Source organism: Colletotrichum paranaense (genome assembly GCF_030867605.1).
Source record: "Colletotrichum paranaense strain IMI 384185 chromosome Unknown Scaffold_13.1, whole genome shotgun sequence".
Lineage (NCBI taxonomy): Eukaryota > Fungi > Ascomycota > Sordariomycetes > Glomerellales > Glomerellaceae > Colletotrichum > Colletotrichum paranaense.
Window position 1 is genome coordinate 375,091 of NW_026848971.1, and position 14,468 is coordinate 389,558.

General features: G+C 54.3%; 6 protein-coding genes across 6 annotated transcripts; 3 read left to right on the forward strand and 3 right to left on the reverse strand.

Annotated features, from left to right (window-relative positions):
• Nucleotides 1–278: 278 nt before the first annotated feature.
• Nucleotides 279–1,061, forward strand: CPAR01_13594 (EAP30/Vps36 family protein; the record flags this gene model as incomplete). Its single annotated transcript, XM_060497846.1, has 1 exon — nt 279–1,061. One exon carries the CDS (start codon nt 279–281, stop codon nt 1,059–1,061), a length of 783 nt encoding a protein of 260 aa, XP_060343314.1.
• Nucleotides 1,062–1,907: 846 nt separating this feature from the next.
• On the reverse strand, nt 1,908–2,911 carry CPAR01_13595 (Mpv17/PMP22 family protein; the record flags this gene model as incomplete). Its single annotated transcript, XM_060497847.1, has 3 exons — nt 1,908–2,282; nt 2,343–2,618; nt 2,741–2,911. The coding sequence occupies 3 exons, from the start codon at nt 2,909–2,911 to the stop codon at nt 1,908–1,910; spliced, it is 822 nt and encodes a 273-aa protein (XP_060343315.1).
• A 2,242-nt stretch (nt 2,912–5,153) lies between these two features.
• CPAR01_13596 (uncharacterized protein) lies at nt 5,154–6,475 on the forward strand (the record flags this gene model as incomplete). The annotated part of the gene is made up of 4 exons (XM_060497848.1): nt 5,154–5,342; nt 5,390–5,563; nt 5,623–5,961; nt 6,038–6,475. 4 exons carry the CDS (start codon nt 5,154–5,156, stop codon nt 6,473–6,475), a joined length of 1,140 nt encoding a protein of 379 aa, XP_060343316.1.
• A 254-nt stretch (nt 6,476–6,729) lies between these two features.
• Nucleotides 6,730–8,715, reverse strand: CPAR01_13597 (prephenate dehydrogenase; the record flags this gene model as incomplete). The annotated part of the gene is made up of 4 exons (XM_060497849.1): nt 6,730–7,775; nt 7,875–7,986; nt 8,078–8,213; nt 8,576–8,715. 4 exons carry the CDS (start codon nt 8,713–8,715, stop codon nt 6,730–6,732), a joined length of 1,434 nt encoding a protein of 477 aa, XP_060343317.1.
• Nucleotides 8,716–9,217: 502 nt separating this feature from the next.
• Nucleotides 9,218–10,315, forward strand: CPAR01_13598 (RCC1 domain-containing protein; the record flags this gene model as incomplete). The annotated part of the gene is made up of 1 exon (XM_060497850.1): nt 9,218–10,315. The coding sequence occupies one exon, from the start codon at nt 9,218–9,220 to the stop codon at nt 10,313–10,315; it is 1,098 nt and encodes a 365-aa protein (XP_060343318.1).
• Nucleotides 10,316–10,404: 89 nt separating this feature from the next.
• Nucleotides 10,405–14,377, reverse strand: CPAR01_13599 (uncharacterized protein; the record flags this gene model as incomplete). Its single annotated transcript, XM_060497851.1, has 7 exons — nt 10,405–11,225; nt 11,278–11,493; nt 11,549–11,696; nt 11,754–11,891; nt 11,956–12,086; nt 12,460–14,126; nt 14,199–14,377. The coding sequence occupies 7 exons, from the start codon at nt 14,375–14,377 to the stop codon at nt 10,405–10,407; spliced, it is 3,300 nt and encodes a 1,099-aa protein (XP_060343319.1).
• Between the last annotated feature and the right edge of the window lie 91 nt (nt 14,378–14,468).

Genomic DNA, 14,468 nt, shown 5'->3' on the forward strand with positions numbered 1-14,468 from the left:
GGATAAAAACGGAATAGTGGAGAATCTACTCAGAGATTATGTCATCTTTCGAGATTGAGAGCGGAGTGTCCGCCGGGAAACCGCATGTCACTCATCGGCTTCGATAACCTTCCGATACGGGCATCCACCAAGACCACCGAACGCCCCTCTATTCGCAACCTCCACCTTCTTCCGCGACTACAGTGACATATCCCCGGCCGAAACGTCATCCTCCACCACCCTCCTACACATACGAACATCCTGCACACTACAATCCGACAGACGAACACTACAAAAGGATGTCGCGCAAGGGCGTCGGCCTTGCGGCCTTCGACCGCTCCCGCATCACATCGGCGCAGTACGCATCCCACGGCTCCAACCTCCGCACCAGCAACTCCCAAGCCCTCGAAACCCAGCTCTCCGTCTTTCGCTCCCTCCTCCAACAGTTCGCGCAGACCCACGCAAAAGATATCCGCTCAAATCCGTCCTTCCGCGCCCAGTTCGCCCGCATGTGTTCCGCCATCGGCGTCGACCCGCTCGCGTCCTCTTCATCGTCCTCGGGCGGGGGTGGGTCGTCGTCAATATGGGCGCAGCTGCTCGGTCGGTCAGTCAACGACTTCTACTTTGAGCTGGCGGTGCGCGTGGTGGAGGTTTGCAGCGCGACGCGCGACGAGAACGGCGGGTTGATTGGCGTCCGTGAGGTTCGGGAGCGCATCATGAAGGGACGCATGGAGGGCGCGAGCGAGGTGACGGAGGACGACGTGCTGAGAGCCGTCGGTACCTTGAAGCCGCTGGGTAGCTCGCATAGCGTCATCAAGGTCGGGAGCAAGTCGTACATTCGGAGTGTACCCAAGGAGCTCAATACGGACCAGAGCGCGGTGTTGGAGGCCGTGCAGGTGCTGGGATACGTGAGCATCTCGATGCTAATGGTTAATCTTCGATGGCCGAGGGCACGAGCCCAGACTGCCTTGGAGGATCTTCTTAGCGAGGGTATGTTGTGGGTGGACAAGCAGTGTCCCGAATGGGAGTACTGGAGTCCTGGCTTCATGGTCGACACCGGCGAGGCGACGGCAGGGGAGTGATGAAGGCGATCCCTCGGTAAAGGAACACAGACACCTACAGGAAAACGATTCACTCCAGTATGAGCAACGCAGGCCGTGCCCACTACCTATGGAGGTAGAAAGGGAAAAAGAAAAAAAAAGAGTTCACCACCGGTGTGGCTACATCTCTTGGTGCTCATGCTGGGATTCGAACTCGGGTACTCGCTAAGCCTGTCGTCGAGTAGGCTGGTTGGCGTATAATTGAAAGTTGACCTTAAACCACTCCACCACCCAGCCAGTTTGACCTGACCCGTCGACCTAGACGGGCGCCTCCTGGCTGGTGACAGGAACGGAATTGGCGGGGCCTATAAGGGCTTCTGTTGTGGCGTCGAGGTATCGGATGAAGGGTATCTCAGGTTGCTCCCGAGCAAGTATACGTCTCGAATACGCAAGTCAGCCATGGGCAATCATATTCAGAGACCATTACAAAGTGAGGCAATCCATCACTAGAACGTGTGATACAGGGTCAACTCGTATCATGCAGCATAAAGATAGACCTGGGAAGATGGGCCTCGGACAGAAATACCAAGCATACTGAACTTAAAAAATCCAAGCGCATTTGAACCTATCTACCGACACATGGGACATATAACATGATAGCAACATTTGAAGCAAGCAAATTGTACAGGGATATTCGGCGGTCGTTTGCGGTCTATCCAAGCCGCTTGCTCCCAGCTCGCGTATCTTCACACTGCCTCCACGCCCCTCAACTCCAGAGATCCGCCCCAAAGGACTGATATCGTTTTCGTATTAGATGTTACCAGATTTCTCATCAACTGGGCGTTATTTTGCTGTCATCTCTCAACCATCTCACCATAGAAGAGTCGTTTAGTAAGGGGGGTTAGGACCTCCCATCGGGCCAGGGTAGTCCTTGGGGCCGGGGTAGTCTTCAGGGCGACCTCCCATGGAGGGGGAGCGGCCGTCACCGAAGTGCTTCTTGCGCAGGGCAGCAAGACGCTTCTTCTTGGTGATGGTGTTGATGTAGGTGCCGATGATGAAGGACACCAGGTTGAAGAAGGGCACCCAGAGTTGATCAGGGAGGAACTTCTGGGCGAAGGCCAAGCACAGCGGGGAAGTGACCCAGCTGACCTTCATGACCTTCCAGAAGCCAACCTTGACGGTCGCGCGGACCTGGTGGTAGGTCTTGGCACCGGCAATGAGGGCCATCGCGGTAAGGTAGATGGAATTTTGAATGGGCGCAATCTGCAGATGATGGGTCAGCACGCACATTATAGACGGCTCTCGCTAAGTCATGCCACTCACAATCAAGTTGCTGACGATAATCTGCAGGATCTTGGCGCGCAAGCTGGTGCGGCCAGCAAAGGTCTTCTGCAGGGCCCAGATGAGGAAGTGGCCGAGGGGCGCGCTGACGAGGGCGCCGTAGGCGGCCATCTTAGGTACACGCGAGGTGAAGTAGTTGCCATGCTTGTTGCGGTCCTTGGCGAGGAAAGATGCGATCAGCTCCTGAGCACCGGCGAGAGTTCCAGCAGTGAGCATCTTGGTGCGCAGAGGGTTCTGCTCGAGCTGCTTGATGTAGGCCTGGGTTGCACAGCGTCAGCATTTCGGCCTGGCATATCCATACTCCCGACCATGGTGCAGCGAGCGATTCTATCGTATCGCCCACACATGACGGAACGGAGTGGAGGTATTGGAGGACGAACCGCAAGATAGCCCTTGGATCCCGCATTTTTCTTGCCGCCGGTGATGGCGGTGCCGATGGCCTCGGAGATGGGGTGCTTGCCGCTGGTACCGGGCAGAGGTTCACCGATGAGGCCCTTCTTGACCTCCTCGACACCCTTCTTTATCGTGTCCTTCTCGAACTTGACCGACATGGTGGGCTAAAGTTTCCGGGGTATCGCTAACGTAATCGAGAAAATCGCGGGGGAAACTGCGGTGAAGGGAGGAGTATCAGCTTGGGAGGCCCGTCTTTGAGGGTGTTTGCGATGGGTTTTCCGGGGGGTGTTCGTCAATTGGAATTGCGGCTCCAGAGTGGGAGGGAGTGGCAGCGCTGGGGGCCAATGATTTGTTTACCGCGTCGCTCTGCCGACCGACCCAGGTGCGATTGGTTGATAGCGCGCGACTGGAGCTTGGCTCGCTGGAGACCCTCAATTCACAATTGACACGAACGAGACGAGAAGAGGTGAAGAAATCAGGGCAACATACCAACTTTACTTCGAGATCGCAGGACGTGAAGAGAGCGTCTGAGCCGTCGTTAGGAGGGGAGGTTGGGCGGCAGCGATAGAGAGAGAGGGAACGACGGAGTGGGTTGTTCATGTGTGGTCGAGTAGTCGAGGAGGTTGACACAGCTGGGGCCTTGGGGGCGTACGGATACGACCTGGGCACGGCAGACTTCCACTAGAGGCAGACAAGCACGACAAGACAGGCCTCGGGCTGGGGGGGAAATTGACTGAATTGATGGGGGTGGTGCCGACGCTGGACCAGAGCTTCGCTGCTGCGAAATGCTCATTCGTCCTCCTCCGAGCAACACAACCGGGATGTTGCATGACGGGCTAGAGCTGGACGGAGCTGCAGGGGTGTATTCAAGAAGAGTGTCCCATTGGCTGCTCTCTACCAATGGCCCGAGGTCTGTTTTTTTTTTCACCTTGGTCCATGAGTTCTGAGAGGAGGGGCGGCAGCGGCCCAGAGAATGACGGGCGGCACCGAATAGACAGATGCACGTCGCACGCCAGCTCATCCCCTCTCATGCACTCACGCACTTTACGCTATTACCTTATCCCAATCGAGTGGGAGGAAGTCCAACTCTGTTTGTCTGTCTGCACCTGCCGACCATCTTACCGCAATGCCGGGTTGACCCCGTCCAGTCGTCCCCTCACTTCAGCTAGTTAAATGACGAAGCTTCATGCTCTGCCCTCCCGGGTCGTCCGAAGATCATCCAAACGACTTTTCTTCTGATCCCGATGCCAGGCTTTGCATCTCAGAGTCTGGATATAGTGTGTTTACAGCATCCGGCAACTAGGTTTCGTCAAACATCCTCGGTCTGTGCCGGGATTATCAGATGAGCCATGTCAAGCTGTATCTATCTACTCAACCACGCTTTACCTCCTAGGCCCTGCTTACCTCAATTCAAGACGGACCTTGCGTATAAAGAAGTAGGGGCCGTTTCATGACTGTCGACTGAATCCTGTACAGCCAGAAACGGTTCTTGCTCACTTGTGCTCATGATCGACATGGAATCGGCATAAGTACGCACTAACGCATCCAATGTCAAAAAAGTACAGTGAGAATGCAGATCGATTATTTCAATCATAGGTCTAGTCACCGCGTACTCATTTAGTCGACGTGTGTGTCCGACCTTCATCCTCAACCACGTGCCAGAATGTGGGCGTTGAGTTCATGACGCCGTTGATTTCAAACTTGGTCTTGACGTTTCCATCTTGCTAGTTGTGAGAGGCGTCAAACAGAAAATAGAATCATTCGAAACGAAAATATGTGTCGCTTAGTGACCGTTCTTCAATTTGATGTCTTTGTCATCCAAGACACGGGACAACTAAACATGTTATATCTTATTAAAGAACAGCTTTGACAAAGCTCATTGAACAACCGAACCACAATGTAAAGGAGTATGTCATAAGGCAAGACAACACGATCGTCTCACATCTTAAGATAGGCATAGGCTTTATAAAATTCAGGGCCTCAGAAACACAATTCTCTGAACACGACCTTAGGCACTTTTGATAATGAAGCAGTAGAACTTGAAGTGAAGCGTCTGCCTTACCTTGTGTATACCTCGTCGAACACTCAGGATTACATTTTAATTGGCTCTTCTTTCATCTCATGCATCTCATGGTGGAGGTCGAGATGAAAGGTAGGTGAGTGAGTCGGGCGCTCCTTCCCACCATGAGCAACAGCTGTACCTTCCTCTCAAGTGCAATCACCAATATGGGCTCCCTCCTCCAAGTTCCTCAACATACAGTACTGAGCAAAAGTCACCTACTACTACACCTTGCTCCATGACCACCGCACCTAGGAGTATCATCTAAACACCCATCCCCATCATCGGGCGGCTATCTCCTCGAGAATTGTGTGCCGCAACTTGGGCTGTCCGCTATCAATATGGCACCCCAGCCGACACACCGCCTGGCGCGTTCCTACGGCGCTTGCACACACGTCACAATGGTTCGAGTGTACAGCTACATCCTCAGATGCGATTCATGCGGTAATTACGGGCACTTCGGATGGCTGTACCGGTGTAGCCAGGACCAGGAGGAAATCTTGCGCAATTGTATCTCCAATGGCGAAGAGGTTAGCTCATGCAGCATCACGATACAAACATAGTACTGACACTCCAGGTCACTTTTGACGATATCGGTAGGCATCTGATTACTGCCGTTCAGCCAAGGAACCGCGGTCCGGAGAAACGATCAGGGAATGCTGCCAGCTTTCTCGAGGAGATGCCCCCGAGGGATATCACGACCACCTACACGACTGATCAACTTATGACTATCTTCAATCAACGGAAGCACGTACGTTAATCCAACACAAAATGCCTTATGCATTTGCTGATGCGTTTATTACCATCTAGCTTGGAGACGTCCTTCGTCGAGAATCTTTCCGAGCGAAGCCGGCACCTAATCAAGGTCACGATGGCACACAGTCGTCCAGCACCTACGACCTGGACGACATTCTAGAGACCAGCATGTCCGCTCCTTGGGTACCCAAGTCCAAAGATGAGTGTCAGTACAAGATCTGCTCGTACTGTCGCCCCGGCGGAGCAGACCGAGCGTTTATCAGTCTGGATGGTATCGCTAAGGGCAACATTCCTGCCACCGCAGCCACCGGCTACGGCTTCCACCTCTTTCGCGAAAGACCTGTGTGTAATTCTCAGTTGCTTGCCAACATTGGTCTTCGATCATCTTCAGGGGTGAGTGAATTTTCCTTGCTGCCGGCGAGGACCACCGTTCAACCGTTTTATGGACAATTTCTGACATTCTTTTCAGGCCTTGACCGGATCCTCTGTATCATCTTCAGATACCGGCAGATACATCAGCGATGCGCAGCTAGCGAGCCACTTGGCAGCGCAGCTCAATATCAACGGCCCTTCGTCACTCGAACCGCGACCAGTGACCCCTTACACTCTTCTTGTCCCACACGCCAATCTACCTCGATCCCCAGGGACCCCGAACCTCGCCGCCCAAGTCGAGAAGCCTTCCGAACCAAATGAAGACGACGCTTCGTGGCTGGACACAACGACTTCAACCACTACAAGTCTTCCGGCCGGTGTAAGTAGCCATCTTGGCGACGACGCCACGGAGATGGAGGCACAGGAGGAAGAACAGGGAAATTTCCTCGCACAGCCTCTCACTGTCCTGAACGGTGTGGCCGTCTTGGAAGAAAGCGTGGAGATGCATCAGCCGGATTTGATCACTCAGGTTTGAGAAGTCGACATGGCAAGAAGAGTAGCGGTGTTGGTTGCTCAGGCGTTGGATTGCACAAAAGGATTCCCCGGTTGCGAACAGGAATTGCCGATATTGCTTTCTGGTACGGCATATACCCCAATAGAGAGGTGGGCAGTAGACAAGTGTACGACAAGCGAAGCTTGCCAAGGCTCTGTTAATCAATGAAAATCACCCATCATAACTACATTTCATGAGCTCTATCCCCATTCCCATCACACGCAAAACGAGTCTCATCAATTCTTGGTGCTCTCCAGTACAGCCTTCATCATGGCATTACCCACAGCCACGGCATCCTTAAACCGAGGCTGGAAGAACTGCTGCGTCGTCTCGAATCGGTTCTTCCACGTCTCAAAGTGACCCAGCGAAACGCACTCGGCCCACCCCCTCGCCGCGAACGTGAACTCGAGATCGTCGGAGCGGTACGTGTGGTCCTCCACCGCCGTCCGCAGCGCGTCGTCGAGCAGCTCGCGGCTGCGGAATAGGTGCTCCGCAACGCCGAGCCACAGCCGGAACAGCGGTGTCGAGCAAATCATGTGGTCGTAGGGAACGATGCCGAGCTGCGCCCAGCAGTCCACCATGGCCAGCAGGCTGAGGTGGTTGTTTGCGCGCTGCGGCTCCGTCTGGTCCTCCTTTTTCCCGAGGGAGAAGCGCTCGAGGAGGTCCGGGTTCAGCAGGGGCCGGTCAGCCCACTTGGGGCTGCCGTCGTGGCCAAACACCTTTTCCTTTGCGGCGAGGACGCGGGCGCGGAGGGCGACGGCGTTGCCTTCGAGCATGAGCTTGTACAGGTCCGTGACGGAGCGGGCGAATTGGGAGATTTGCTTGCGGGCCTCGGGGTTGAGGATCGCGAGGCCGGCGTAGACGTGCCACTTTTGGGAGTAGATGCGCAGCATAATGTTGATTTTCACATTCTCCACGCCGCCGACGTAGCGCGACATCTCCCAGGGGAACTGGGTGTTTGCGTGCCAGGCTTTGCCCATGGAGAGGAAGGCGGCGTGGGTGACGGCCTGGGTGTCGGCGGTGATGCGGTCGTGCTCGAGGGCCGTGAGGTGGACGTGCTTGGAGCCGAGGACGGAAAGGACGGTCTCGACTCTCGCGACGGCGACGGCGGACGCGCGGTGGCCGATGATGACGAGGGGTTGGTTGCGCGGGTCGACGTTGGGGCCGTGGAGGGAGTGGCAGGAGACGATCTCGACGTCGGTGGGGAGGTGACGCTCAAAAGCTGTGATCTCAGGGGCCTTACAGGAGGTTTGGCCGCCGACGATGGCGCCGAGCTTGGTTGCTGGAGGATCATGTTAGACTATGATGAGCCTCTCGTGGGTTGAGAATGGGCTGGGAAGCATGGGCAGAGATGACAGTGGCAACGGGGGAAAGGTCATACAAGGTCCATACTGGGCGATCACGCGGTCAATGGCGGCAGCTTCAACGCTGTAGATGATGTAGTCGCTGGCGCGGGAGACGTAGTGGCCATTTCGGCAAATTTGGACATTGTTCTATCAAGAAACTGCTCAGCCGGGGTTGAACACCTAGGGGTTCCCATGCTAGAAAGCGTGCGGCAAGGCAGGTCTGGTGGCATTCCCATACATTTCCAGAGAACTCTTCTTTCAGGCTCTCGTACTTTTCTTCCTGGTCACAAGCCATGATCCTGCCGACACCCGGGACGTCAGCCATCTTCCCCGTTCTTGCAGATCCTCCTCTTTTCTCTCCGACACAGTATAAGCTGAGCGGGTGGTATAGCAAAGATAGGGCATAAAGCTATTGCAGATTCCTGAAAAGCTTGTTAGCTTCGCGGTTCTCCAAGATGCGAGTCATAGAAAAAGAACAGAATGATTGTGAAGGTTCAGACAGGTAAAGTTTAAGGTAGCTAGGTGTATCATCATGGAAGGCCCTCAGCGGTACCCAGGGCCAGAATGGTTACCTGAGAATGCCTTGGGCGATACTCTAGCCAAATGCGCTCTTGTCATCATGACCAATGGGGAGATGTGGTGGTGTTGAAGGAGGATGTGAACAGAACGGGAGAGGAAGCTTACCAGAAGAATCGAATAGCGCAGAGGCCCAGCCAGGGAATGAATAATTACTCACTTCCATCCAGCGGCAGAAAGCCTCTGCGCGTACATCTTCCCCATGTCTCCCATACCAATCAGGCCAACCACGAAATTTTCCATTCCAGCGGGGATGCCGGCGGCGGCCTGAGGTGAAGGGAGAGCCGAAGAAGATGCCATCGTGCCGTGTGCGGAGCACGCTTTTCCTATCAGGTTAGAAGATTTTCGTTGCGCAGGTGGAAATTAAGCCTCTGTTGGAGAGGGCTGCAAAAGGTTCTACTCCAAGAGAAAACCTCTCACATCCTCACAAGCGACGAACAACTCTGGCGCAGAATCGAGAATCGAATCGTGACGCTGTCTGCAAGCACCGTCCTGCGAGAGTGTTGTGATGCGAATGATGAGAAGAAAAAAAAGTTGGCGGCTCAAGTTCCGCTTTTTGATCTTTGCAGCGCGGATCCATTGGCGGAGACGCGGGAAAGATTGGCCGAAAGGCCCCTCCATGGAACTGCTTAAATGCATGCGAGAAACTGGTGGGGGACGAATCTGCTTACTGCGATATTTCGCGGGGGTCCGCAGAAGCTACTGGCTACCTTACCAAGCTCAGGAAGCTCTCCTCGTCGAGAGAAAGCTCCCTCATCTGGCAAACCAACAGTATCATATCAAGGCGAAACATTTTTACAAGATGTCTGTCCTCTTCGCCGTTGGCTCCAACGGATCAGGCCAGCTCGGCATCGGCCACAAAGAAGACGTCTCCGTCCCCAAGCAAGCCATCTTCTTCCCAGAGGACACCGAATCGCCAGTAGTCAAGATCGCAGCAGGCGGGAACCACACCCTTCTCCTCACAAAATCTGGACGACTTTGGTGGAGCGGAGACGCGACCAGCGGCGCATGCGGCCTCACCTCAGCAGCAGAGACCGACGAGCCAGTGTTCCAACAAGTCCAGCTCAGCAAGGATGAAGCAAACGCCGCCCCGGCCACACCAGCCCTGATCGCCGCAACCTGGGAAGCCTCCTTCGTCGTCCAACAAGACGCCGAGGGGAAGAAGACCAAGATCTACAGCTTCGGCGCTGGACAAAAGGGCGAGCTGGGCCTCGGAGAGCTCCTCGTTCGTTCCCCGTCCGCCACCCTCTTCAAGGAATTCCCGCCGGCCGGGACCGAGATCGTAGACCTGGCGGCGTGTATGGGTCATGCCGTGGTGATCCTGAGCAACGGCGACGCGTACGCCTGGGGCAATGTGCGCAAGGGCCAAGGCGGATCCCCAGAGGCGGTCGTCTACTCGCCGAGAAAGATCGAGGGCGTCGACTTCGAGGTTGAAAGAGCCGTCTGCGGAAAGGACTTTACTTGTCTGTTTGGAGCCTCAGATTCAGGAAAGCTGCTCGTTCTGGGTTCTGATAAATGGAACATCAAGTCCTCTGCGCCCAGTTCCGTACCAGAGTGGACAGATGTCGGTGCAAGCTGGGGCAATGTTTATGTTCTGAAGAAGGACGGCGAGCTCATGGCGTGGGGAAGAGACGACCACGGACAGCTCCCGCCGCCGAGCCTACCCAAGTTATCAAAGATTGCCATTGGGAGCGAACATGTCATTGCTTTCACAGAGACGGGCGATGTGCTCGCTTGGGGATGGGGAGAGCACGGCAACTGCGGGCCGCAAGTTGAGAACAACGATGTCAAGGGACGGTGGAATGTCATTGCGTCGTCAAGATTTATTCCTCCTGGTTCTAAAATTGCGGGTATCGGCGCGGGCTGCGCGACTAGCTGGGTGACTATCATCACCGGTTGACAAATGGTGCAGACATGGTTCTGCCGGCTGAGGGCTATTCGAAGTCGGCACGGCAGCAACACCATCACACTGCCATCCATTCAAATAGATCATGGGCCTTGGTAGAATAAGCCCAGGCGCTTGACATCATCAAGGCGCTGTGTGGGCTCCAATCCTGCGCTACTGGCTGGAGTCGGGTCGAATTCGGTATTCTCTTCAGCGACTTTGCGGTCAAGGTGCATGGAAGAAGCGGTCTGAAGAGACATGTGGGTTAAGATCATGGTCCTAGGTAGATCGATCTGGCCAGAGAGACTTACGGGCTGATTACTATGATCCCACCCAAGTCTTGCATCCAAGTCTGGATCATCGTCCTCTTCGTACCTGACGGGCTCCCACGCCTGTTCGTCTTGGTCGTCCACAAACAGGCTTTGAGAAGCCATGGTTGCGGGAGGCGGTCGCTGTGATGGCCGCAAATCGAACAGTGAAGTGCGCGCGGCGACTCCACTCCGTGATACAGATGCCGACAGCGCTGGAGGCGGCATACTCTGCGCGGGTGGTTGCTCCTGGGGCTGCGGGGTCTCAGACGGCGCGGCACTCTGTCTTCTAGACGCGGCTTCGAGCTGTTGCTGCGGAGCCGCCTGGGCGCCCTTCGCCTTACCTTTCTTCGTCTTCTGGGCCGGGTTACCCTTCTCGCCGACCGTCATGAGCAGAAACTCGCAACTCATGCCGTCGCCGGGATAAGTGAACAGTATCGGACGCGCCGGATTAGAGTATCGAGCGGAGATGTGGTTGCCGGTGATGCCAGCGTGCTGGATAATGGCGCGGAAGTCCTTGACGCTGATAACGATGCGGAGCTTATCCTCGACTTCTATGTCTTCGAATTCGTCGACCTCAATGGCGATTGATGTGTGTAGTGGTTTCTTGAGAACCTCTGCATCTGATGTTAGTATACATAGACACATCCAAGGAGTATCGGAGCCAACCGTCTCCATTTGTCGTCTTCTCTGTGTAGCATGTGAAGTTAACATGTTCGCCATCTGAGTTAATATCCAGAAGCTCGACTCCAGGACCAAAATGTTCCATCAGTTGCCTCAAAGTCCGCGAGGGGATGGTCCAATGATGGATCGCTTCATCTCGGTCGAATTTGGCGTGCACTGGCACCGCAACCTCGAACGGCAGTCGATGTGTAGATGTGACACCTGAATCACTGGTCAGTTACTTCTATGTCGTACTGATCCAGGTTGATAAGCATACCATTCCGGAAAACTAGCTTCACGATGAAGCGACTCTTGACACCTGGTCCATCTTCAATAGCGACATCACAACGATCAATCGTGCTCTCTTTCTCGCGATCACGCTGAGGATCGCCACCTGCACGACTTCGGAAGATGGAGGCGAGTGACTGTAGAACAATGAGGCTCTGGCAATATATATGTCAAAATTCCAGTGAGAATCATACCCTGGTATACAGCGTGCAGTAGAACTTGTCCCGGTACTGCGCACTTCCCTCGAACTGGTAGCGGGAGCAGAAGCGATTGGTGGTGAATGTGAAGCAGGAGTATGCCGACTTAGATGCATTGAGTGCTGTGAGGACCAACTACATGCAATTCGGTCAATATGCATGTTTGTCGTTTGCAGTGCTTGGACAATAAGTGACTGACCTTGTCCTTCTTGGCTTCTAGGGAGACCTCGTCACTGAACTTGTTCAGGCAGGCGAGTACGTCGCGGAAGGCAGCGACAGCGTCCTCGCTGAGCGTGAAGTTGAGGATAGCCATCGTGTCACCGCAGAAGTCTGGATTGAAGTTATAATATCATTGAAGCTTAGTCACAGATGTCAGGAAGTTCGATGTTAGTTCACTGCGTTAGGTTTGCTTCAATGTGAAAGGGGCGGTCGTCATAGGCGAAGCGCGTCACGGCGCGTAAAGTGGTCGTGGGGTACTCAGGTACTGCGGGGCGGCTCCAAGAACGTAACTTCCCCCAGAAATTCGGACGAAGCAGGTGCGGTGCAACACCTCAAAGCTCCTGCGCCTTGACTCAACCTCACCTCATATTTCATCTCGATTTACTATAAACTCATGATTTATTCATCTACCAACTTACTCCAGCTATCAGAATTACTTCTCCGGCTATGACTTAGAGAAAGCTCCTCCAAGCAATAGGCAGACCCGTGCTATGCATCAAGCCTGACCACGGCGCGTACGGCCCTGAGCCTCTAAGAAGCTGCAGCCCCTCAGCCGGGCCCCTGGCATCGCCCCAAAGCTGTACAAACATGCGCTCCTCTTCAGCCTCGTAGTCATTGCCCCGCCAGTGGCGTTCCCTTCCAAATACGGCCAGCCACTTTAACACCTGCTTCAGAGTTGCCGTCGCCGGGTCGTTAGTGGAAGGCACTATCTGGGCTGGGGCTCTCATTCCTCGGTACCAAGACCGCGGATCTTGTGCAGGGAGACTCAGCCTGAAGCCGCCAGGGCGCTGATGGCAATGCATGTAGCTGACCCAGTAGAGTATCTCGCGCGACGAGAACTTGGTGTGGCCTAGTACTGTCAAGCTGGTGAGGTGCTTGAAGCTTTCGAGAGCGCGGAGCGTCCAGGTCGAATTCTCGCCTTTTCGGCAGACAAAGGATAGCGTTTGGAGCTTCGGTACGTGTTTGGCAATATTATCAAGCGCACTGCAGTCCATAGTGGAATATGTATGCAGCCGCAGATCCCGAAGACACGGCATGGCTGTCACTGCTTTCATGACGAGCTCGCCTCGTTCTTTCGACCTCGAAGTAGGGTTGACGAGGCCTTCTTCAGAGCACTCGGCTAAGAAGAGATACTCGAGCTGCTGCGTCTCGAGTGCTTCATAGAAGTCTTCGTAGCATCCCGTCGAAAAAATGTGTAATCTGCGTAAACGTAAGTAGGGAAGAGCATCAGCAACAGCGGGAATGAGGTCTGGAAAGCGGAAGAGATGGAGACTGCGAAGAGCCTGGCAAAATTTGAGCCAGTCTGTAACCTTGCTGCGGTTCTCTTCTGCCCATCTTTTGAATCTCAAACGGTTTTGAGGCGAGGGCTGGTAGTTGAAGCTGAGGGTCAGTGATGTCAAGTTTGTCAGCTCAAAGAGTCGATACAACTCGAAAGGAGGGCGAACTACGAATTGCAAAGTTAGTTCCTGTAGACAAGTTTGCTGCGCAATTGCTTCCAAAAGGGGCATCTGCGTCTGATTGAGGGAGCAGTCGAACGAACGCAACTGAGTCGGCGGCAGCTCCGAAATGAAATCTGCAAAGGAAGCAATTTCAGAGTCATCAGCCTGTACCACTGATATCTTCGTCAATATTGGCAGATGCGTCGTGATCAATGCGGCTGCAGATTTGTCCAAGTCATCGAGAAAGACGAGGGAGAGACTTTCCAGCTTCCTAAAGGTATGAATGACTGGCTGGACATTCATCCACCAGTCTGCCGTCAAGCTCTTAAGCATGATGTTTAAGCCTTTTTCTGTGGACATTTGAGCCAGCTTGCGGAGGAGGCGATCTCCAAAGCATCCGATGCTCGGGGTTTCGGCAGTGACATGGTTCGCCGCGACAATGCTTTGATCAGTCGTGGAGCCGGGGTTCTGCTGGGCAGCTTCACGGTTCACAGCAACGAACCGCTGGTCGGGGAAAGGTCTGCACCCGTGGACTGAGAGAAAGTTGAGAAGGTTCAGATGGCGTATATAAAGCAGGTACGGGTGGTAGGTAGCAGGGAAGGCTTCGTTCGCGTCTGGATGCTCCTCGCACACCAACATGTCGGCAGACAGATTCGCCCAAAGGCTTCCTGTAGCCTCTCCGCCCCAATATCTAGGAGGGCAGAATTGCGCACTGGTGCCTGGTTAGTGGACAATTCTTTGATGGGGAGGATAGGCATCATTTATTATAGGGGTCTTTGCTTACCTGTAGAGGTGTCGAGACGCTAACTCAGACAATTCCTTGTTGAGACAAGTGCAATTCGCCAGAGTACCATGGTCTCCTCTCACAGCAAGCTGCTCGAGGATGATGTCCCAGATGCCAGTGTGAAGGACTGGCTGAGCAGTCGTTGCTGTCATCGCTGGAGTGTTGGAACTTGCGTTCATGGTTGCGTGAAAGGGGTAGGTAGTGTCTTTGGGCAATGATAGAATGCTTTGTGCAATATGCTTTGCGAATTTTCTTCCACATGGTCGGGCT